General features: G+C 35.6%; 1 protein-coding gene across 2 annotated transcripts in view; it reads right to left on the reverse strand.

Annotated features, from left to right (window-relative positions):
• LOC134667449 (extracellular serine/threonine protein CG31145) overlaps window positions 1-24,524 on the reverse strand; it is a 112,835-nt gene that overhangs the window by 18,453 nt on the left and 69,858 nt on the right. For both annotated transcript variants that reach the window (XM_063524862.1, XM_063524861.1), the window contains exons 3-4: window positions 13,298-13,642; window positions 2,717-2,953 (exon numbers count right to left, since the gene is read on the reverse strand). In XM_063524862.1, the coding sequence (XP_063380932.1) occupies window positions 2,717-2,953; window positions 13,298-13,506 (446 nt within the window). In that variant the 5' untranslated portion in view covers window positions 13,507-13,642. The remainder of the gene's footprint in view (window positions 1-2,716; window positions 2,954-13,297; window positions 13,643-24,524) is intronic.

Below are 24,524 nucleotides of genomic sequence, written 5' to 3' on the forward strand. Positions count from 1 at the left end.
AAAACTTACCTATGATTAAAGCACAAGATTCTATGTTTTGAATAAAAATACTCAGAAACAAGTACATATTCAAGAAGTCACTAACTACAACTTAGTATACGTAGTTATCAAAACACATAAGGTGACACTTTTACAATATGTGTAAACACAATTCCATGCATAAATGCAAGAATCCGCTATGTATGACAAACTGCGTAAATCAGAAGTCGCACTCTCATTGAATATCCAATCGGTCTCGAAAAATGGAGCAAAATGCAAAGCGGCTGGTTGAGAAAACATCACGGCTACTTTGCAGTGTTGCCGCATATTAGTAAACCTGGCCGTTAATGTCGAGATTTACATGGAAGATTTTCCGATGGCGACGTTGGTTTTGGCTGCGTGGAACACATAAGTGGACGTGATTCGCCTGCGAGCGCGAGGTGCGAGACTCCAGGCGACGCGGAGCGCCCGCCGCTGAATACTAAGGAGCCTACGTGTAACGTTCTCGATTTGTGGCATGCTCCGATAACCTGCATTTGGAAATCAAGCCGGCAGCTACTCTAAAATTTATTGACTCTCTTTTTGGTGAGAATTGTACCGGCATCAGGTGGGAATTCTAAAAGCTCGATTGTCCCGCTCGGACAAATGGACGTAAGGAATACTAAATGACCAACACTGCCCGCTCCATTAGAATAACGTTCGAGCTTTCACTGTCCATTTACGGAAATAAGGATTCGCCGTTATAGTTTCAGTGCATGTGACATTTACACAGGATAAGCTAGCAATTTCGTAAAGAGTGTACCAAATTAATCAGTATCAAGCCGACCCTTTCTTATATGAGACATGAAATTTTGGGCATAAGAGGGCCCCTCATATCGCAAGCAGCGTTTCAGCCAGCCATCATGCATTCATTCCATTTAGTTTTATTGTCCGAGACCCGCGCCTATCGCGGCCCGCCTTGTAACTGGATTTTAAATAAGATTTCTTTCAGAGGTTGCGAAATTTGCCTTGTGAGATAAAGAAAGGTCGCGTTGTCTGATCCTTACGGAATCGGCATGTCACCGAAGTATGATATGATCGAAACTTTATAACCACGTGTTTAATGATTGAAACCCGTTTGTTTCTGGGGCAAACATGTAATATTCCTTTCATCTTTTCACAATGTTCCTATGAGATTTGGCCTAATATTTACTTTGGTGGAATTACTACCTACGTTGGCCGCCAGAGGCCGGCCGCGACCAACTTGTTTGATTTTAATGCATACTTCAGCACGAAGCGTAGGCATTTCCAATGAATAAAGCACTCGTTTTAGAGGAGCCGGAAGCAGAATTTTGACAGCGTAACATTTGTTCATGATTGAGCTAGGTTTTTGGCCCGTAGTTAATACAAAAATACCACGCGATAGTAAAATTTATACGTCACAGATCCTAAAATAACAGTGATAAAGAAATCGGTAAGACATAAATCATAGTATAAGCGTAGGTGTTGGGTATGTACACACGCGCAAGTTTACGGCCGCGATAGTTCGAGACACGCAAATGGAGCATCAGTACAGTTTCCGAGGCTGTGTTTACCGAAGACCGTCCCCGGCGTGATATTCGTATTATTAAACTTTAATTGCAGCAATCGCGAACTAACTAACAATTTAATTTGGGGACTTGCAGAGCGCTACATAAATTGTACTTGTGGATGTCAACTGTCGAGAACTTGGAGAAATTTTCCTTGTAATGTCCTTTTAGCGTCGTTTTTACCCGGAGCAATTTTAATTAATATTTCTTAACGGACAGAATATTAAGCTGAACGTTCCGGTTATTACGTATTTACATTGTGCGTTAACATTCTGTGAAATGTACAGGCGACATTAAGACATTCTTTGGGAGCATCAATTGTGTTGTACTGTACCTATTACAGCTAGCTGAGGCTTGATTAAATGATTACCCTGGCTCAGATATTTGGTTTCATTCGAGTGTTATATAAAATCACTTGATAATTTTCGTTACCAGCATTAGCATCAGACTATGTAAACATTTTGAACAAGTATAATCTATTGATAGTTATTATAAATATTATTGAATTTAAAGAAATTGGATTGGATTTAAACTAACCTGACTGTAGCATATCACCTAAGAGCACGTTGGGATTGAGCGATATTATAAAAAAAACACCATATTTAAGCCATTCGATAACGATTTTATATAGCATTTCGACGCTTTTTGAATCATTTTACCAGGTAGACATATAAGTTATAATAATATATATATTATATACATTTCTACTCAAGTTTCTTGGCTCTTAAGGTCCTTATTACGCTAGTCCATTTCTGCATTAGTTGTGTAGAAGAGGTATATACAATTAAGAATGTACAAGTATATTTACAATATTATTTACATAAATTTACAAATTTCACTGAAGAAGGTAGAGAGGCAATAGAGAGTACTCTCTCCAGGCGGGTGTTATGCCTGGGGACCGAAGTCCGTTGAGAGTTGGTCGGAAGTTATATATATAGCAACTGACGTTATATAACTCCGTAAGCGCGATGTAGGTCTCTCGTGCTAATTGCTTCTAGACGTACTATCTTCTTAGCAGTTTGTGCGTTCTAAGCTTCCTAACGCCATCTGTTAGAATATTGTGGCACGGCGTTGGCACTGACAGCTAGAGGAGCCGCCACAGTTGCATCTGCTGAGTGTGGATGCTTATGCTAACCTAACCTTACATATCTTAAAAATACAAGCCTCACCTAGGTTCCAAGTCTTCCATCTCCCCTATGGTCGGGTTCTCAGGCCGCAGCACATTGAGGTCCTTCTGCGGCGGTATGACGACCGCATGGTTGTGGGCTCCTAGCCGCTGCGAGTCCACGATGCGCTGGAGATCCTCGTATTTGTCGGCGGGCGGCGCCGGCGTCCGCGGCTCCGCGTCAGCGCCGCTGCCGCTCGTCTCGCTCGGCTCGTACTCTCGGGAACTATTGCTGCCATTACTGTGAAATAAGTTGTAGATAAGAGTGACATTCCATTTCCAACTGCAGCTGCAATACTGTTCATTTTACTATGGAAATTGACAGTGACAGCGACGCGTTTCCATAGTAAAATGAACAGTATTGCAGCTGCAGTTGGAAATGGAATGTCACTTTAAGTATGACGCACTCATAACTAACTAAAATACATCGCATTAAACTATTAAGTTACCTACGATTCAGGACATATTATTTAGGATTTGAAATATCAATTTAAATCCTATATATGCAGAGAAAACTATTTAACGCAATTCGAAATACGTTCTTGATGCACTGCTCATAGCACTCTACACTCTACGATACTAACAATAAGCTTGATACTAATATTTTCTCTTTGCTGGGCCAGCCTAGTACCTGTCTATCTAATACATATGATTAAATTTTGCAGGGATGCAGCAGGTCACATTGGGTTCAAAATCTCGTAGCAAGCAGTTTTTCGTTCAATTATAATTATTGCCATTGCACACTAAACTATTGTTAGGTACTTATTTTAATAGATAAATAAATAAATAAATATTATAGGACATTCTTACACAGATTGACTAAGTCCCACAGTAAGCTCAAGAAGGCTTGTGTTGTGGGTACTCAGACAACGATATATATAACATACAAATACTTAAATACATAGAAAACACCCATGACTCAGGAACAAATATCTGTATCATCATACAAATAAATGCCCTTACTGGGATTCGAACCCAGGACCCCTATTCGACAAGCGACGTTTGACGTATCGTGTTGATCTCCCGTTGATGTGGGAAAAATCATAAGTTCTCCAATACGTACAATGTCAAAATTTGACATTAACAATCCACAGTTAGGGTGACAAGCAAACCAAACCGAACCACCCTTAATTTAGAGTTAAGTTTTGGATGGTTTTGGTTGTACCAAATGATAGTATCCACCGTTGATGGAATCAACACTCAGTATGCAATAAAATCAACTGTTGATTTGACGTGGATGCGAAATCTGACAGTTGTACTTGTCGAATTTGGCCCCAGGACCATCGGCTTCGCAGGCAGGCAGGTAGGCAGGTTTATTTTAATGAAAATACGAACAATTACGTACAATAAATCTTGGCTGGTGTTTTGTAACCAAAACTCGATTAAATCGTGGGCGGTTTGGCGAGTTACTTAACCCATTAACACCTGCCAGGATCCGCGTTACAACAACAGCGGTCTAACTGCTGCTTTCTTGCTTAAGACGATAGTGGACCGTTAAATTTTTAGGGTTCCGTACCCAAAGGGTAAAACGGGACCCTATTACTAAGACTTCGCTGTCCGTCCGTCCGTCCGTCCGTCTGTCACCAGGCTGTATCTCACGAACCGTGATAACTAGACAGTTGAAATTTTCACAGATGATGTATTTCTGTTGCCGCTATAACAACAAATACTAAAAACAGAATAAAATAGAGATTTAAATGGGGCTCCCATACAACAAACGTGATTTTTGACCAAAGTTAAGCAACGTCGGGAGTGGTCAGTACTTGGATGGGTGACCGTTTTCTTTTTTTGGTTTTTTTTTTTGGTTTTTTTTTTTGCATTATGGTACGGAACCCTTCGTGCGCGAGTCCTACTCGCAATTGCCCGGTTTTATTTTATATAAATATATAGGTATCTAGGTAATATTCGTAAAGAATACGCCTGTTCGTAAATAATACAAAAGGGGAAATGATAATATGTAGGTACACTCTTCTCTTCGCTCTTTTCTGTGTTGCCCTTAAGTTACAAATCAAACGTCAAAAGTATAACTAAATTTTTATGTGTTACGAGTATATAAAGAAGATGTATTTCTTTATTCTCATACTTGTCCTTTTTTGTTATCTATGAAGCCGAAGGTGCTATAAGTACGTGACTCGACATGCATTTTGCCAGTGTCCTATAAAATACCTACCTACAGGAAAATTATTTTCTTTTATCAATCTTCTATTCCTACTTCTATAACTCTTTATAAGAACCCAAAAATAGGTTGAGTAGATAAGTACGTGATTCTGTATTATTAAATGAAATTGATGAAATTACTAATAAATAGGATAGGTACTACTACTTAGGTACTAGTCAATTAACTGCTGTTTCTTCGTATGACTTTTCAATGAGAATAAAATATTTTAAATGCCTGCGATAGTATCTTTATTAATAATCTCTTGAAGAATATACTTAATACAATAATGACCAAATACGTTATGAATAGAGACGATAAACAAATTTTCAGGAAAATACGCTAATTTAATTAAACAATGTTAATAATCTTTATAGTACAATTTTATAATGCGATTATCTATTGTTTTGATTACCTTTGTTTATTTTCGTTATTACAATAACAATAACAGCCCATGAGTACTAATTTTATATAATTGCCGATATTTTCTGGAGAGAATCGGGATGAATAGGTGAAAAGGTCCTTTGTGCCTTCATTTTCAATAACAGCATTAGCTTGGGTTATTCCAACCACTTCCAAAACCTTAGCCAAACCAGTAAAAGTATGATCTCCTATGGTTTAGTTATTAGCAGAACCCTAAGTAATAGGCTTTAAGGCGGTTTGTTCGGTAAGCTTTGGGAATACTCAGGTCCGTGGTGGGTGGAAAAGTGTTTGTTCGAACCAATTTGAACGTCAACATGTTGCAGTAGATTGTTTCACAGTGCGTGGGTAATATTGGCTACAATATTTACGAATCAATCAAAAAATTCACCATCTAGCTATTTGTAAAACTACAATAACATTATGATTTTTCAACTGCTTTTTCAATTGCTGTATATGTCACTGCAAAAGCCCGAAGTACGGCAAAACCCAGGATTTACCGGTAAAACCTAGGTAAACTTTACCGGTCGCCGTGGTAAGACCTAGGATTTTACCATATCGGTGTTGGTAAAAGCCCGAAGTAAACTAGTAAGATTTAACATTTCGGGCTTTTACCGATCGGCATCGGTAAAAACTAGGACTTACCGGTAAAACCTAGGTTTTGCCGTACTTCGGGCTTTTACAGTAACATATAAGTAGATTCTATCGGACTATTATTTAAAATAAATAAACCTTTTTATTGCACAGGATGTTTTATAAAATCACAGCTAGAATGGTTTTTATTCATTTTCATGTACTTACATATAATTATGCCTTCCCGGTCCCCGAACGCGGTAAAGAGGGTATGATTTCTTTTGTTTCATATCTATACTCGTAGGGCAAAGCTCTAAATAGTTACATTAGTTACAAACATTAGTTAAAATAGATAAGAAACATAAAAATATTTTTTAAGAAATAAAATTGTGACGGCAGGTAAATTGAGCATTACGCTCGATATTTTTAGGCAGGTTTTTATTTTACAGTAAGTAAAGATTTACAAACTTTATTGACGATGAAACTTGACGAAACGTGTTGAAATACATAACATACAAAATTTACAAATATGTTCTTCCAAACATGTGGTGAATAAGTTTTCTGTAAGTTGAGAAACCTGCATTATGGATCTCTCGGCAGTAACATTTTCGTACGTTTCTGTTTTTTTTAGTAAGTAGTTATTTCTTTGGTGGCAACCCAAATTTACAGTACACGCCGGTAATGTATAAAATTTGAACCGTTTTATACGATTTCAGACTAACATGGTCATTTATGTACACGTACCTATACCTACATAAGTAGGCTACATTATAGTAGAGTCTTTCAGTTAATAAACAGTAGTTACTGAAATGGAGGTTCGCCTTACTTGTTAGATAAAACACCTTTGTGTTTCGAGACATGACTAGAAAAAAAACAATTGTGGGAGGTTAGACATAGTAAGCAACATATAATTTTAAAACATGACACTGTTATCTGTGACAAAACGACTTTATCTAATTACCCGTCTTATGCCAAATTAGAGATTCTTCATGTTTCATGCGAAATCTGAGCGTAATGTAAACAAAAAATTACATTAGATGAATCTTTTATTAGTAACAGTTAAACACTTAAAATTATAGTGGCATGGCTCATATAGTTAATTAGTATAAACTAAACAAATAATGAGTAAAGCTTCATTTAGGAATATTTACGTCATTCTAAGATTTGTGAGTAATGTGAGTAAACAGTTATCAAGATTCTTTAATATCTAGTTCATATTTACATTGTGTAAACAAACATGCTGTTTCAGATTATTCTTTTATTTTGCATGACTTTCACATGTTTATTCTTTTAAGAATAAAATGTGATACCAGTGCACATAACGTCAAACTGAAAAACCTACTGTTTAACTCCCCTACGCTTACTTACGTAAGCAAGCACGCGTAAACGTAGGTATACAATACAATCCAAATGAAGAATGAACTTAAAATACTTCTCATTATAAAACTGTCATCGGCAGCTTTTGTCATGGAACAATGCATTAATTAATTTGTCATTTCGGCTGCGCAAATATTATGTTAAACAAGCGAAATATGAGTCCGCCACTCAATGGCGTTTTTACGAACAATGTGCGCGCAATCAAGACTGCCCGACAATGGGGTATGGAACAAAACCTAAGATAATACTTCAATAATCATTGTTAGCCATGAATGCTACACAATTCACAACGTAATGATTTCTTGTTCCTAAACTTTAATGATTTTAAAGTGTCATTATTAAATATTTCAATCGGTATACACTATCTTTATCGCATCGCGTTTTTGTGCAAAGCTTACTTTTTTCACGCTCCGGGGCGATAAGGCTGATATTCAACTAATTAGCCTTAAGTATAACATGAAGTTTACATGGAACTAAAATTGTTCCTATAGATACTATGGGTATACAAACTTAAATACATAGATTACATCCTTAACTCAGGAACAAATATTCATAATGAACACACACATAAATACCCTGATTCGAACCCGGGATCTCCTGTGTTGGCAGAGTCACTACCGACTAGGCTAAAATTTGTTATCTTTTAGTTCAGTTATATTTATTTTCTCCTGTATGTGTTGTCAATTTTAATTTTCTCCTTATTAGTTTTAAGTTAGGTCCCCACCGAAAATCAGCGCTGCGGCTTACCGTTGCAGCATTACGCTGAGTGGGGTCCTATTTAACGTCTATATCTCGATATAAAATTTGCAATCACCTTCGCTGCGGCAATTAGTATAACTCGTAATTAACCATACTTTGTATAGGGTCTTTCGACCCCCTACCGCAATAAACGTGTTAACTGGTCTGTTGACGTAAATAAATGCATTTTCTTTCTTTCTTTCTTTCTTTCAAAAAGGCCGCCAATATATTTTTATACTATACAGACGCCAAATGCCAAAGAAATATGATAAGCAGGTTAACCCCTTTAAGTCATACATTCACGCAAAAAGGTTCTATATTATCCAAAAACAGCGATGTAAAATGCGTTCTCTCACGCATTTACTCTCTCAACGTGTATTATTTGCATTGTCAGTTCCCGCATTGCATATTGACATTGCATTTTTTTAGAAACAGTCATGCAATTTTCTATGCACAACAGAAGCATGCGATTTTGAAATACGAGTACGTAAATAGTATTAGGTTTATGCAGTGTGAACTAGGTACTTATAAAAATATTGTATGTAAATTATTTTTCACCACACCAGCTCGGAAAGGCTTACTTTGCACTTCAAAAACTGATAGCAAAGTTGCATTTTATTCACATGTGAGACAAAGTAATCAAATGCAAATTTTGAGTTGGTTTCTTATGTTTGCTGGTAGAAATTACTTTTAAATGATGATTTTGGATGATAAATATTTAATAATATTCATTTGGATTTAATTTGGTTTGATTTTGTTTGATATTTTACATTTAATGTTTTCCTCAGGTTGGTGTGGTGAAAATTATTTTACAGTGCATGTACTTTTCGTGAAGTAAGCTAATTATTTGTCTATCAGTAGAGATATCATTAAGTGTTAATGTTTCAATAAATCTATACTACAGGGTATTGACTTTTTGAGTGTAGTCAAAATGTTAGATCTAGAGTGAACAATCTTAATACAAATTTGGTTTGAATAAAAAATAAGTTCTTCCAAACCATAATGTCGATATATTTGTTCGTATTTTCAAATAGTATCTACCAGATGCCTATGCAAAACCATTTAATATGTAGAACGGAGACATCTACAATTCTACAACCACTGAAATACTCGATCTATGGATATTAGTAGAAAAATTAATTATGTCGCCAGCATTTTGGGGAGTTTCCCGGAGGCGGGTGAGTTGAGGGAGATTTTTTATATTTAGTTACGTTTTAGTTTTATCTAGTTATAGCTTGGTTAGGTTAAGGTTAAGTAGCAGTAATTAGTTTTAAGTGTGATTTATTTTTTGTGACGTATGACTTTTAATATGTTTGTAAATGTATAGTAATTGTTTTTAATGAAATAAAGATTTATCTATTTATTTGAAAAATTAAAGCAAGGATAAATTATTCAGAAATAAAAATATGCCTTTTAATTATAAGTGAAAAGTGCAAGCCTTCGCAAAGTAAAATAAGATATGAAATATCTTTAATATTATTAAGTAGGCGTTATTACAAAATGTTTTTTGAGTTTTTAGGAAATTTGTCAATAATGGACGAAATTTTCATAAAATGTTAATTGACGAAAAGATAATATCCGAAGGTTGCGGGTTCAAACCCCAGTTTTTACCAATATGAGTTTTTCGTAAAAATTTAAGGGGGATTAAGTATCCTAGCGGACCCTAGGCTCCCGTGAGTCGTGGCAATAACCGGGATAACACTAGGAATATATGATGATGATGATTGTTGACCAGATTACAAACAAGTGATCCGCGAACCAATGTTCGAAACAGGTAAAATAATACGTTCGACAAAAACTATGCAATCTATGTTCCTAACTATAACTCGAAATATCTAGATAGATATTGGATATTGGGTGTTTGGCGTTTGCTTGAAATTGCAGGGTCGTGCTCTCATTCCGAATTAAATTGAATTAGTTTTTAGTTTTTGCGCGAATTCCTGGGCACTCTGTGCAGAAATTCCACCGATTTTCAAATTTAACAGAGTCTCAAATATTCTTTTAGTGAATCTATAAAACGCGTTAAATCATTGTTTATTCATCGGTGCTATAAATCTATTTCCAATTTTACGTATGTGTAGCGAGCTACATTGCAATTATGGAGAAATTCATCCATGTTACCATGCAATTTTGCGGCTATGTGGATGTATTGTGTTTTGGATGCCATAATCGTCACTAACTCAAAACTAGGTGAAATTAAAATTATATAGGCATGTGATGTATAGGATAACAGCTAAGATACACATATAATTCGACGGACCACATTTGGTGGAATGTTTAAAGTCAACAACGTCTTCTAAGGATTCTGGGGGCAACCGCGAAAACCGAAATTCGCAAATTGCTGGAATCTTTCTCTTTTACTCCAATGAAGGCGTAATTAGAGTGACAAAGAAAGATGCCTGCAATTTGTGAACTTCGATTTTCGTGGTTATAGCCCTTCCATGAAGTGTCAATCTTCATACAAGTTTTATTTTTAATTTTAGATTCAAGTGTCGTTACCTATTTTTAGCAAACACTCTTTACTTTACTTTTGATAAGGACATGTATTGATTGTTCCTATCACTGATAAAATATTTTATCAGCGCCGAATTTTTATCTTTGGGTAAATAATAAGATAAATCCAATATCTACCAAACAATTAGAATCAACAGGTACTTGTTGTCTATCTAAAATGTTAGTTTTTACTGAAGAATTCCTGATGGATGATTTCTGAAAATCGTGACATCGTGCCTTTTAGTAGTCGTCGTCGTAAATTTAAGAGTTAGACTCTTGTCGGTGTAGCTCTCTCCATTTGACTCTATCCAGGGCCGCCTCCTTTTAGTAGTAGTACATATTAAATCATTTTATTGTACATAACACAAGTTAACATAAAAGTTATAGAAATAGAGGAACACGGTACAAGGTAATAGGGGTACATTGGTACAAGGTAGAGGGCTTTTATCCTGGGATTCTAGCACAACCATGATATAGTAACCCACTATTCTATATTATAATAATATTAATATTTTGTTTGTCCATATTGTAACTAAAGTTAAGTGTTAATGAACTCCATAAACTACTTTCTGCCAACTTAGAAATTAAATAGGGCACTTGTATGAATTTGGCATCTACTCATAGGAATCTGTAATCTGAGAAAGTGCGAGTATAATTCCCCTCAGGCCGCGTAGCCAAGACGCCAATCGCTTACGCTTCGTAGCGATCGAAACGCAACTGTCACTGTCACCCTAATATGAAAGAGTGATAGAGAGGCATAATGCTTTTCGTTGTCGAAGCGATAGCGATTGTAACCTTGGCTAGGCCGGCGTCTGTTTACGTGTTGTGAATCACGCCAGTGTCTCAAATTTACAACTTATAAAGTATGTGACCCACTTTACTTTCTGATAAGTTCAACGTACACTAGAGTCGGACCAAGCTAACTGCATGGCACTTGCAAAGTGTAACAATGTCATCTTTAAAGCGCCATTAATTAATTACGTAAGACGATTTAGGGGACCCGGGGTCGAACATCTTATTTTTTCTTACAAGGGGGAGGGAAGGATTTTCATAGTCCTTATACGTAAGATCACAAAGATGCGATTTTTTTAATATCTATGAAATTATAACGTGAAATGAAACACGGTGCAGAGTTAGTTAAACGCGCTCCAGTACCTTTGTAGGTACAAATAAACATTCAAAAATTTTTTTTAATAAACACTAAAACAAAGCAAATGTATAACTACTTATTTTTTCCTTTGGATTCTTATGTAATATATGGTAATATATGTAGGGGAGAGTCAGCCTATTCTTATTTTTTCTTACATAGGGGGTCAAAAACTGCCAATAATCGTCTTACGTAATAAATGAATGGCGCCTAATATCAAACTTCTATGAAAATATGATATTTATAACTCCGTCACTTCCATCTTTATTTTATTTCTAACTATTATAAACAAACTCCGTCACTTTGTTTTATTTCTAACTATTATAAACAAACTCCGTCACTTTGTTTTATTTCTAACTATTATAAACGAACTCCGTCACTTTGTTTTATTAAAGTCTGTGTAAAGTTAGCTTAGCAGCCTCAATTGCAAATAGCCGCTAACCAAACTAAGTATAACTTTTAACTGAGATATACAATAGCTAAATTATGTATTAGGACTATTAGGTGATCAGGATTTAATCGTGCGTAATCGACATACCGTTTCATAGAAACTCATATATTTTTATTATTTTCAGCGCATCGCATCTGCTCGGAAAAGCTTCCTTGAAATCAGTGTAAAGTTAAACTCTTCCAGTTCGAGTGCAAAGTAATTTGATGCAGCTGTTAAGCTGTTCCTGCACTTTAGCTGGCAGGATGGACTTTATGATTCACTTAAGAGGGATGATTTTGATATATTCATATTTTGGAAACTTTTATTTATTCAGATCTCAATATTATTAGCACAAGGGGTCAACAGCTACGTTGCTCTATTGGTTAGGTCTTAAACTTTTTATCTCTTAAACAAATAACTAATTGCTCCTCTATGTTCTGTTCTGTTCATACTTTCTGCAAATATCTACATATATATAGAAATATCTACATACACATCCCTAAACAGAATTGTACTCGAAGCTCTGTTCTTACTTTTTTCTAATGATTAATCGATCACATTATTGTAGTTTGTAGTACAATAAGATTTTACTCGTTCCGAGAGGACGTTATCGGGCGAGACGCTGTCAAATTGGTAAACAAGTGATAACGACTCGTTACGATAACGGTTTCTGGAGGTACATGGACAAACACTCAACTGTTCAAGGAGCTATATCTAATTAAATTATGTCCTTATTTACGATTAACTGCTTACCGCGTGTGACCTGTAATTTGTGGGAAGTGGCGGACCATTTAAATTTTCTTATGGATAACTTAAGTAAAATTGTATGAATGTGGTTATTGACATGTTCTAAATATAAATAAATTAACGTAAGTAAGTGATAAAACAAGATAGCTTTATAATTATGTATTTGTAAGAAATATCTACTTAGTTCGGATATGATCGATCATATTTAATTAATCCGCACTTAATCAAATGTCACTAATACTTAACAATGCTGATAAGTTGCATGCGTTTTATATAATCTAGTTGGTACCTAAACCGAAAGGTCATCGTATGAATTTAATGATATATATAAAACAAAATATTAATGTGAACACTTTGATATAGAGCCGAACCAAAATATTTAGGTACCTACCTAATCAAAGATATTTGCCTGCAATGAGTTAAACTAGACATAAAACTTACCGATTAAGCGTTAAAATAGACACTAAATCACATCACTATCACTTTAAAAATCACAGCACCTCACCTTTTTTGCAAAAACCGTTTCCGAAATTCAATATACGCCGACTTCCCCTTGTCGGTGTCGTCACCGATCTTGACGCGGCCATGCAGCGGGACCCTCTGCCCGGAGATGCCATAGTCCATCTGAATGTCGACGATCAGCATGAGGGTGAAGAGGACGAGGAAGGCGCTGATGGCGAGCGCCAGGCGCTCCTTGAGCTTCATGTTGAGCATGATGCGCGCGGTCGGCCGGCGCGGCGGGGTCGGACTGCGCACTCTGCGCGCTCGCGCATGGTCGGGCGGAGGCGACCGCTTGCAGTCGCGCGCGCCGACGCGACGCCGCCAGCGGCCGCGCGCCCACCAGGTTACACTGAAAGAGAAACGGCCGGTCAGCTTCGACAATAGGGCGGCGGATTTCATGGGCGCCAAAAAAGAAGGGCGGGACGACTAAGGGGCGTATTCCTAAATGTGCGATATTATCTCAATACTACTACATTGCACTCAATTATATGTTCGAACGCGACGCACGGATATTAATTTTTAATATGAATGCAATTTATAATTTACTGTAACCTTTATTTATACCATACTATTACAGTATTCTTACGTCTCTTGCTTAGTTAAGTACGGATACAAATATATATTACTTAACTAGCATCAAAGTGTTACTAAAAAGTATCTAGTCTAATGTTATAGTTTCTGCTTATAGCGGTGGAATAAGCAAAACGGATGGCCTGCACAAAAATATTAAATATCACGTGAAACTTTTGACTTCATGTGCGAGACTTCAGGCAGGTACAGCCTTTAAGGCGCTATCGATTATAATCACATCTGCTGTTGAAATTTTATTCAATACCTAATACAATAGGTACTCATATTTCTGCCATTATATAGATATAAGATATTCTACGTTCATAAGTTATTTACGTAGTCACTAAAAAACTGTCTACGTTCGACAATATAGTATCGAAAACCTATTCAGCTCGCAACATCCTGCATAAAATCTTAACGACGCCTGTAAAATGTGCTCGCGTTACAATTTTCTGTAACAAAACAATATGCCATTGCACAACTGCAGCGGTGTCATATGGTACGAATGTAAAATGGAATACCTACGAGAAATACGACGCTTGGTCAAAGTTCAATACATTCTGCACCGGCTGAGCTCAATACGCTGTGCTCTATCGTTATCGGGGTCCTTTAGGAAAGCGAAAACGAAGAGTATTATTTTTCATTTAAGTTTTTAAAACGTACCTATACTATATCTATAGATAACGTGAACACGCGAACATATCATTTAAATTTTTAAAACATTAAGATCACGTGAACACGAAGGACATATTTTTGTATTAGTTATATTTTATATTCTTTAGACCAAGGGTTGGGGGTTTGCCGTGAACTCTGTAATACTTGCTCCGTACAAAACTATGGTTAACAAACAAACATTGACATCAGTGTCTAACAACTCGCCTTTTTTACAAAAGACTCCGTAGCTATAATGTAGGTACATACCTATTAATCCATTTTATGAAGTTTGGAAATAGGTACAAACTCAAATCATAGAGATAAAGAACTTGTTCTTGTGATTTCAGAGTGAGTACCAAGTAAAATAGGTAAAGTGCACTAGGTACACTAAATATCTCACTGTCGCTAATATTTCGTTAAATTCTTTAATGTCTTATAAATAGTAAAAAAATAGAAATGCTTCGACTTGTACCTATATTAAAAATATAATATACTAACACATGTACCTATACGTAACGCACACATTTATATTTTTTACCTCATAAGTACATGTTTAAGTGGAAGCGCAGTTTAGTTCCCATAAATATAAATTGTCACTGAAATGCTGTTCATCTGCATCAGTCATTATTTATAACCCTAACCGTTATACGGCGCGATTCGGGAAATGAATTAGACATTCACTAGATATGAAATAGTAACGATATGTGACGTTCCACGGCAAAAGGTACCTTATGGCCGCAATAATATTGCAGCGGCTTTAATAATAGCGTAAGCGCCAACCACCATAGGGTACCTTTTTCCGTGGAACGTCACATATCGTTACTATTTCATATCTAGTGAATGTCTAATCCATTTCCCGAATCGCGCCGTTAGAGTACTGTACGATGATAACCTTTTAAATATCTTCCTATACACGTGTTTTCTAGTTACATTTTAATGTTACATTTCAATCAAGATGTTTTTCCGTATACAATGTAAAATGTAATAACGGGGTTGATTACCCGAAGCGATCAACTGACAATCGACTACGCATAATTGTTGTGATCGTGGCCATTACGACATTTCACGGTCATACAGGGGACGTTATTAGCTAACCAATAGTAATTAGTTTGAAATCAATACCTTGATTAGATGTAATTACTTGGCTGACTGGCAATATACGATTTTAATATATTGCCCTGTGCACTGCAACCATTTACCCTATAATTATCATTTCATTTAGCCGAACCATTGTAATTAAATAATATTTAACACTAATTAATATATTACTAATATATTCATTGTAGATTAGACGAATTGCTACGTTGACTATTATTTGTGTTAATAATTCAGCGCGACTTTTTTTCATTCCATTTTGAAAGTATAACTAATTAGTCATGATATAAGCAACGACGAAACCACAAACAGATACACACACAGACATAAAATCCATATATTCCCTATATCCGCGTCGCTGGATAAAAACACAATCCCGTAACAATAACACAATGTTGAACAAGTGCCCGTAACAATAACATGACAATTGAAAAGTTGACGAACAATATTAATGAACGCTGGCCCAATTAGCCAAGACGTGAAAAGGCTTATTCGAACATTTGTTAATTGACTCTGTGGCTTTCCATTGCGGTATTAAAAGTGGATTTAACATGAATCAGTGGGAGATAAAGATAATGCATTAATGGAAAATGATAAAAAAATATTCCGAAATCAGTCGTTAAATTAGTGGTAGGAATCTTCCGAGTACAAATGCGATTCTACAGGCCAATAACTTGTAATAAAAGCTCGTCCTTCATGAAAAGTGACAAGTGTTCTTAGTGAATACATCATTATATTCAAGAGTGTGGTTATAAGGTGTTAAAAACCTGAAATGATTTAATACCGCTCGTCGTGTTTTTTATGTGACATCTACTCTACTCACGCTACTGCACTTGAATTTGGGAGGTCACGGTCAGTGAGCAAAACTCATATCTATTGTTAGCTAAACTTTCAGGCGGCGCTCTATACCTACAGCTACCGCAGCCGTGTCAACCGCATTTCAGTCCGTAGCATATATCTCAGTTGTATGTTTTTTTTATAAAATAAAGGGTAAAACTTAAGAAATAATATTTTAATGTAAAATCTTATCTAATACAAGTAAATTAAGAAAGTATAAATAAGGTCCCATAGGTACCTCATACAGATTTCTGCCAGCATCTTTTCGCTGTATACCTAGCAATACTGCGCAGTGGGAAGACGCTACCGGACATTTGATCACCAAGTGATATATGTACAGTCAGCAGCAATACTCGTAGTTGCCAAGCGGGTGAGGTGTTCAAAATGATCTTGATGCGACTTTATTGTTAAGAGAATAAGAGCGCGTCAAGGTAATTTTGAACACCTCGCCCGCCTAGCAACTTCTGCTGCTGACTGTATATGTAGACAAGTCATTATTATTAGCATTTTGATGTAATTGAACGCTAGGACAATCTGAGTATCGCGACTCCAAATTCAAAGTAGGTACCTAGTGCTAAAAGCCACTCGTCTGGCTGGGAATTTCTTGCGGAGTCGTGGAATATATTAGCCCCCACACATTCCAAGACTCTTCTCTTTCCGCACAGACTCTTCTTTCAAATTAGTCGGTTGATGAAGTAATATTCTATTCAATTTCTTTTTCTAAGCACTATATGTTTCCTAACAGCAGTGAAACACGTTCAGGCTTATTTGATAGGAAAGTGGCTTGAGAAGCGCTTTGCACAACGGAGTGATTACCGCCAGCCAGCATTACCTCTCATTACGCGCCGTGTGCGCACCACCCGTATATTAATACTGTCCCCATTGAATGCAGTCATTTCGACATGCATGCCGATGAACTGGCGATTGTTATGTTGGGGCATTATGGTGAAGGTACTTTACCGTTACTATCTCTGAGAGCCCATGTATATGAATCCCAGCTTATCAAGCAAACAGCAAAGTAGTTGGTGTCGTCAAACTATAGAGAAGAGTAGCCGACCGCAGTAGAAACCTAGCTAAATACCTTAGAAATCTTAAAGAGCGCAAATATTCTATTACGTAGTTTAGTAACTCCAAATACTCGTATTAATCTTTGTACCCCTGTTATAGGTAGAAGGGAACTGCACAAGTGTACACTCATAAACTGCACCTGCGATGCAGTATTTCTGCTTGACTCTAACTTTGTTTAAACCACTTTCTGACCATTTGTTAAACGTAACGTTCACGTAACTAACTAGTAATAATTACTTGGTTATGCGCGAAAAAAGAAACAAAAATTGAAGCTTCGGTAACGACGGAAACTGTAAATCAAAAACAAATCGAACTATTTACTACTACCACAAAAAAAAAGTTATGTGGATAAAAGTTAGCTCATACAATGACATGATAGATTAACTATGTGTTTATCCCTCTCACACATACATACATCACACGTCCTGAGGGCCTATCGTACATCAACAAATACCAAACGAAAATGTATCAAGATGGCAGATGCTACGAAAAGCCACCGACCTTTCCATACATGGTTTAAGTTTCGATAGGCTCTTTGCGGCATAGTTAATTTGAGGAACTGTTGTAACCAATTCCATTATACGAATAGAAAGGGCACGAGCAACGAGAGCAAAAATTAAAGATAGGGCTGGCTATAAAGAAAAGTATGCATGATTATTTTATACTTTATAGGGATGTCATATTGCTTAACCTTGGTTTTAAAAGTGACCCAGGAGAACGTAACCTTGGCAACGTTTACCCATGTACATATATTTGTATAATAAGAAGTTTTATATTATTTTGTCTGTCTTTATTTACCAGTGCAGCGGATTGAGCTAACCGCGGAAATGTCGAATTGAGGTCAGTCCTACGTCTAACTAGATTGTCCCTGTGTTCGTCGAGAAAGGAAATCATATTTGTGAAACTGGTGCTGATACTAACTATACCAACTTAGCGAACTGCAAAACTTTACTAGTAAATTCCTATAGATACTATTTTTGACGTTCTAACTGCATAACTTATAAAATAAAATTATTTTGATTAAGTTCCTACCTAGCGTGTTGTGTAGGTACATTTGTTTTATTAATAAAAAAGTTGACAAGCAGCATTCTAATAGGTAGAATACAATAGAAAGCATTTATCTCAGAAACTAATACTGACATAGGTATGTGATGAGATGACACAAATGCCCTTACCAAGATTTGAACCCGGCACCTCCTGATTTGCTGGCAAGGCTCTTCAAACCGAAGCCGATGGCCGAAGAAAAATATTTTACATTGTTTAAATTCAAGTGAACGTTCTTTCAAATATTGATATTCAAGTATAAATACTCAGTGACGAGGATACAGTGAAGCACTATGCGTGTGATCATATGTGAGCTAACATAGAGCACGAACATATATAATGTGTATAAACATGCTCATTGAAAATCCCTTATTAATATAAAAGAAGTCGGATATTAGTCTCATATCGAGCTTCATAAGATACCTAAGTTCCCAAGTACTAATTCTAAACCGTATTTATATAAAATGTGCGTTCTCACGTGTACACGTACACATTTATTAAAGAAAAGAAAAAACAGAGGTTTCCGGGCTGTCTTTGTTAGTGGGTAGGTATTTCTTTTGATTGAGTGGTCAAAAGGCTTTTATTCGACAGCAAAAGCTCTCAATCTGGAGGTACTACATCAAAAATACCTTGTACGATCTTGAACCTTAAATTCATTGTAATAAGGCGGAAATTTTATACGTATATTTGGATCCAAAACTACGCCGCGTCAGCTGAATAATAGATGTAAAACTTTGCTTTGGAGCTAATTAGAACAATTATCGGTGGACCCGAACAATTAACCTGTAAATGTAGATAAAATTGTAGTTGAGAGTTGAAAACTATAATAATGTGATTGTTAAAAGCATGTTAAATGTGTATTTCTTAATAGTAGTAGTAGATACCTAATTAGATAATTCATGTTGAAAGCTTGTGAATCAAATTTACTTTTTACTACAACCGTTATGTTTGTTTTACTAATATAGGTATTTACATATCGTTTTAATAATTTTCAGCTACACTGTTTACTTTCGGTAGGTATGTTCTAATTTAATACAAGTACTGTTAAGGAAATAATTGTACCTTCAACAGGTTCTGTTAGAACGAGCAATATTTGTGCATTGATGCATCAAAATACATATCTGCACGAATACATTTTTACCAAGTGGTTTTAAACGAGTTTAGCATAAAAATTCCGTTTCGCGCTTCTTAGTTTTGTTTTATTTTATTTTTCAGGTTTGTACATATACAATGTACATAGGTAAGTAGGTCCTACAATGGGTAAAGGCTCTTCAAATGGTTTTAGTAAGCGATAGTAGCACGCAATATCTCCAGTAGATACATTAAGGGTCCGTAAACAATAGCTGAAAAGCACCCATTTGGCTGATATCGTCTGAAAGATGAGCGTCATTACATGTAATACTTACAGAACGAATGATACCTACGTGTGTTAAATACCCTAAACGTATAGGGGGTATTAACCTCATATTTGTACCGTAAAAAATACAGTTCATGACATAACGTCTCATTTAAAAAGATGAAACAGAGACACTGATTAAGTCTTACCAGCCCTTATAAGCTACGCATACAAATATATTACATTTAGAGTGACATTCCATTTCCAACTGCAGCTGCAATACTCTTCATTTTACTATGGAAACGCGTCGCTGTCATTGTCAATTTTCATAGAAAATGAACAGTATTGCAGCTGCAGTTGGAAATGGAATGTCACTTTTATGCTCAAGACGTATTTTAAAGACTTTAAAAACATATAGGTATTTGAAGTTTTTAGGGCCAGTTTCCATATTGTTTCTTGATTACTAGCGATGACCATAAGTCATCAAAATATAGCTCTGCGTGATTTTATTAAAAAATCTCGAATTTACTTATTACTTTGAATTACTTTATATTCGTGGTTGACATACTTAGGTGATGACGACAAGTATAAAACAAATAAAGGTAATGTATTTTCTGAATATAATTAATTACTTAATTATAAGTATAAAATTTAGATTCAGATAATAAATAGTAACTTACAAGGAGGATAAATGTAGATTTATTGCGTTGACTTTAGAATGTTTTTCATATTTTTTTTTAAATCATTTATTTACATTTCATAGTTTAAAAAAAAATGTAATTATAAGTTATAAGCCTGTTTTTTTTACTTTACGTAATCCGGCTGGTTTAATGTCGTTGCATGCTAGACTAGATACAATGCATGTGCATCACATGTTTCAGACAATGGTACGGAAAAATCTTCCATGGGAAGTGGGACGGTTTTTCTCAGCGCATTATTGTGGATATCGACGTCGTATGAAAAAGATTATATATTACTAGCATATGTCTTAGAGATAATTAGGCTAATGTGATAAAAAAGGTTACTAACGATTGGGTCTGAAAATTGATTAAAAGCAGTTACAAAACTATTGTGATGTGTATATGACCACAGGGTCATCTCAATGTAAGTAGTGTAAGAAATAAAAAATAAATGCATGCTTCAATTAGTAAAATAAGGTTACATTAAATTTCTTATTTATTTTATGTATTATTTGTTTGTATGTATGGAAAATAAAATCAAGGACACAAATGTTTCTTTATAAATAAAAATCACATATATGGCATTTCATTACAAAATGTCTTTTCCGAGATTTCAGAGACTACTAGCTTTACAGATAGTGACTTAGTACCTAGTTATATGTAAAAACGTCGTGTAACAAAAGTGGCCGTGATTTATACACATATTTTACTTCGATATCTTTTGATAAAGCTAGTCAAACTTGTTATAAATCTCTACTTATTTTCTTGTCAAAAAGAGACACGCAAACTGAAGTCTAGATTAACTGGAAAGTAATGAAAACCAGCAAAACAAGTTTATCTCTAGATATTCTCTTTTGTATTAGTACATGCCCTTGCTATCAGCCTTGCCTTTATAGGTACCTACTTGTTTGCGTCGCTGGGCGATCGGAGAAGAACATGAGAAAGAAAATGAGGTTACAGATTATATGTTTTTCTCATAAGCCGTGAGAAGTAACATATGGATATGGGGCAATACGTTTTGATAACGCAGCAGGTATAAAAGCTTTTAAACTGTTTTAGTTCCCAGATGTTTTGTGGCATTAAAGGCGTTGTAGCAAAAACATGAAGCTTTCAGCTCGCATCATACATTTTAGGTACCTACCTACTTAATTTTATAATAAAGGCGACACGTTTGTGAACATGATACCATGTTCGCAAAAAAATATTTTCACGTAAATATTTTATCACATTTTCGGATGCTTAATTATATGTGGTTATTTTATTTCTATAAGGAGAATGCGTTAATTGAGGTATTACGAGTAAGTCTGGTTTTTGTATTTTCGCGATTAAGTATATCTTACCCACCTACAATAGTTGCAATAAACCATAAGTACTATACAATCTCACTATTATTATAAATACTGTTAACATTCACTCCTATTTATTCGGAATTGTAGTTTTCTTCTGGACAGCATACCTAAATGTTCCGATGGAATTAGGTGCTATTGGCAACTGCAGCTACATTACAGTCGAGACATTACTGCTGCACTGTCGCTGTCAATTTCCTTGAGAAAATACCTAATGTCCTAATCGCAAGAGTAATGCGCTCGCGTCAAGGAATTGACAGTCGGCCCGATTAGAACTTCAAATATTTGGTCTAGAGACGATACGGATTAGATATGTCAGTGTCAAAAGTGACGTTCAAACAAAAACGTATCTACAAATATGTACTACGTAACTAGACGTAATATTTGTGGTATCTTAAAGTTCGAATCGGGCCGAGTATAAGAGCTCGTGATAATGTCGCATCAGTGATGCTGCAAAAATAATGCAGCTGCAGTCAACATCCGAACGTGATGTTTAGCTTTAAAATATTTTTTGTTACATAATTATTTTATGTGTTAGGTAGGTTTATATGATTTCTATTAATTTTTATCTAAGTTTATTCGGCAAGACCCATCACCCACTGTTGAAAAACAAGATGACGCCAGTTCATTGCGACCATACCTAGACCACCCGCGTGACGAGCCTAATAGCTATGAAACATTTTCTACTTTCACTGAGATAACTAGACCTTTAAAACCATAACTAGTACGCGTAATTGGAGACCACATTTACACTGGTTCTCGTGTCCAGCATTTTGAATACCAGCTGTGATTGGCTTGCAAACTGCATCCTTAATGGACATGGCGCCGCTATAATATGCATCCGACGCTTAAAATACCTTGCTAATGCTTCACTTGAATGAGTAATATGACACCGATTTTGTGCTCACACGGATTATTAATTTTATCAATAAATTAGACGTAGCAAATTCAACTCTACTTAGATATAATTATCTACATATAATTAGGACGGTATTAACGAGTCTAGTTTATTTTGCAGTATTTTGGGTTAAGTATTTCGTTTCGTTCGCTGTGGGTGTGGAGATCTTTGGGGGATGCCTTTGTCCAGCAATGGACGTCTTTCGGCTGAGATGATGATGATGATGATGATGATTTCGTATTACGTAAATATAATGGCAAAAAAAATTGAGAATCTGACAAAATCATACCAATAAACCTACCGACTTAATATCTAACCAGTGTGGTTTCCAAAATGTACTAACATTTCGAATCGCTACAGTTTTGTAATAAAGTAGGTCCTACTTATGTTAAATAGTTTCCTGTCTTTTGTATAACGAGTTTAGATTTAATATAACATAGAATAGGTTTACATTTAGAGTCTGTGCGGAAAGAGCAGAGTGGTAGAATGTATTGGATTACATACATTTGACGACTCTTCTCTTTCCACAAATACTCAACTAGTTAATAATTGACCGTAGTTATGCAGATGACGACCAACTCAATATTTTTATCAATGTAGAAAGCGACCAACGCTACTGAGTTAGGGTGCAAGTCACTTTGACAAAAATAAAAAGTTGGTTGCTTTCTACAGAACTACGGTCAATTATTAATATCAATAAGTTTCAGTTAAACGACGAAGATTGATCAATTAAAATAGAAAATGAGTAGGTATAAATAAAAATTAGCTTATATTCGTCAAGTACAATACCTAACCATTACTAATGCAGAAAAATAATAAGTACGAGTAGGTATACTCGTATAGTTCCAAGCACAAAATTTTAACGCTAAATTTTCCAGCAAAGTAAAATTTACGGGCAATAACAGTAAGGCACCTACTTTAAAATACCTTTGTACTAGATATGACAAGAAACTAGTTTCATTTGGCTTGCAAATGAGAATTACAGTAGAAATATAAATATCTATACACATCACAACCTTATCTCTAAGAAATAAAGTCTACAAATATTTATGTTTTTCACTGTGATAATCATAAACGTAGTGCGCAATTATCGACCGCTGCATTTTGTTAATGACTTCAAAAATATGCATGACAACTTATTTAAATAAGTGTATTAGTTGATCTATTTATTGCGCAATTATGTTTTGTCAGTTAGATTTGTGCTTAGGCCTGAGTTACACTTGTAAGTTTTACTTACGTAAGTAGGGACACGGCTATACTACAGAATGAGAGATGAATATCGTTATCTCATTCTAACAAATAGCTTTGTCCCTACTTACGTAAGTAAAACTTACAAGTGTAACTCAGGCCTTAGATAAACTTATTCGTAAGTAATTGAGTAAGTAGTCCAATTAACTATGCTGATGTAGTGTAGGTACTTGATGAATTTACGCTGATCGAAAGTTATTCATTCCAAGACTGACATTTAAGACGAAACAGGAGCTGAGTTTTAAATATTTTAGGTAAATATACCCGTCCCGCTTATGGAAGCGGCTCCTAAAACTAGTGCGATAAGGACAAGGCGAAAAATCCTGCGTAAAAATCTCAAAAATCGAGGTTTCGTACTCGACTGTTTCCTCCTCCAAAACTTAACCAATCGTAACCAAATTTGGAAATCTAAATGATTATGAAATTATCTGTGTCGGACCGTTTTGCTTTTTTGG

This window comes from Cydia fagiglandana, chromosome 9 (genome assembly GCF_963556715.1).
Source record: "Cydia fagiglandana chromosome 9, ilCydFagi1.1, whole genome shotgun sequence".
In the NCBI taxonomy this organism is placed as follows: Eukaryota; Metazoa; Arthropoda; class Insecta; order Lepidoptera; family Tortricidae; genus Cydia; species Cydia fagiglandana.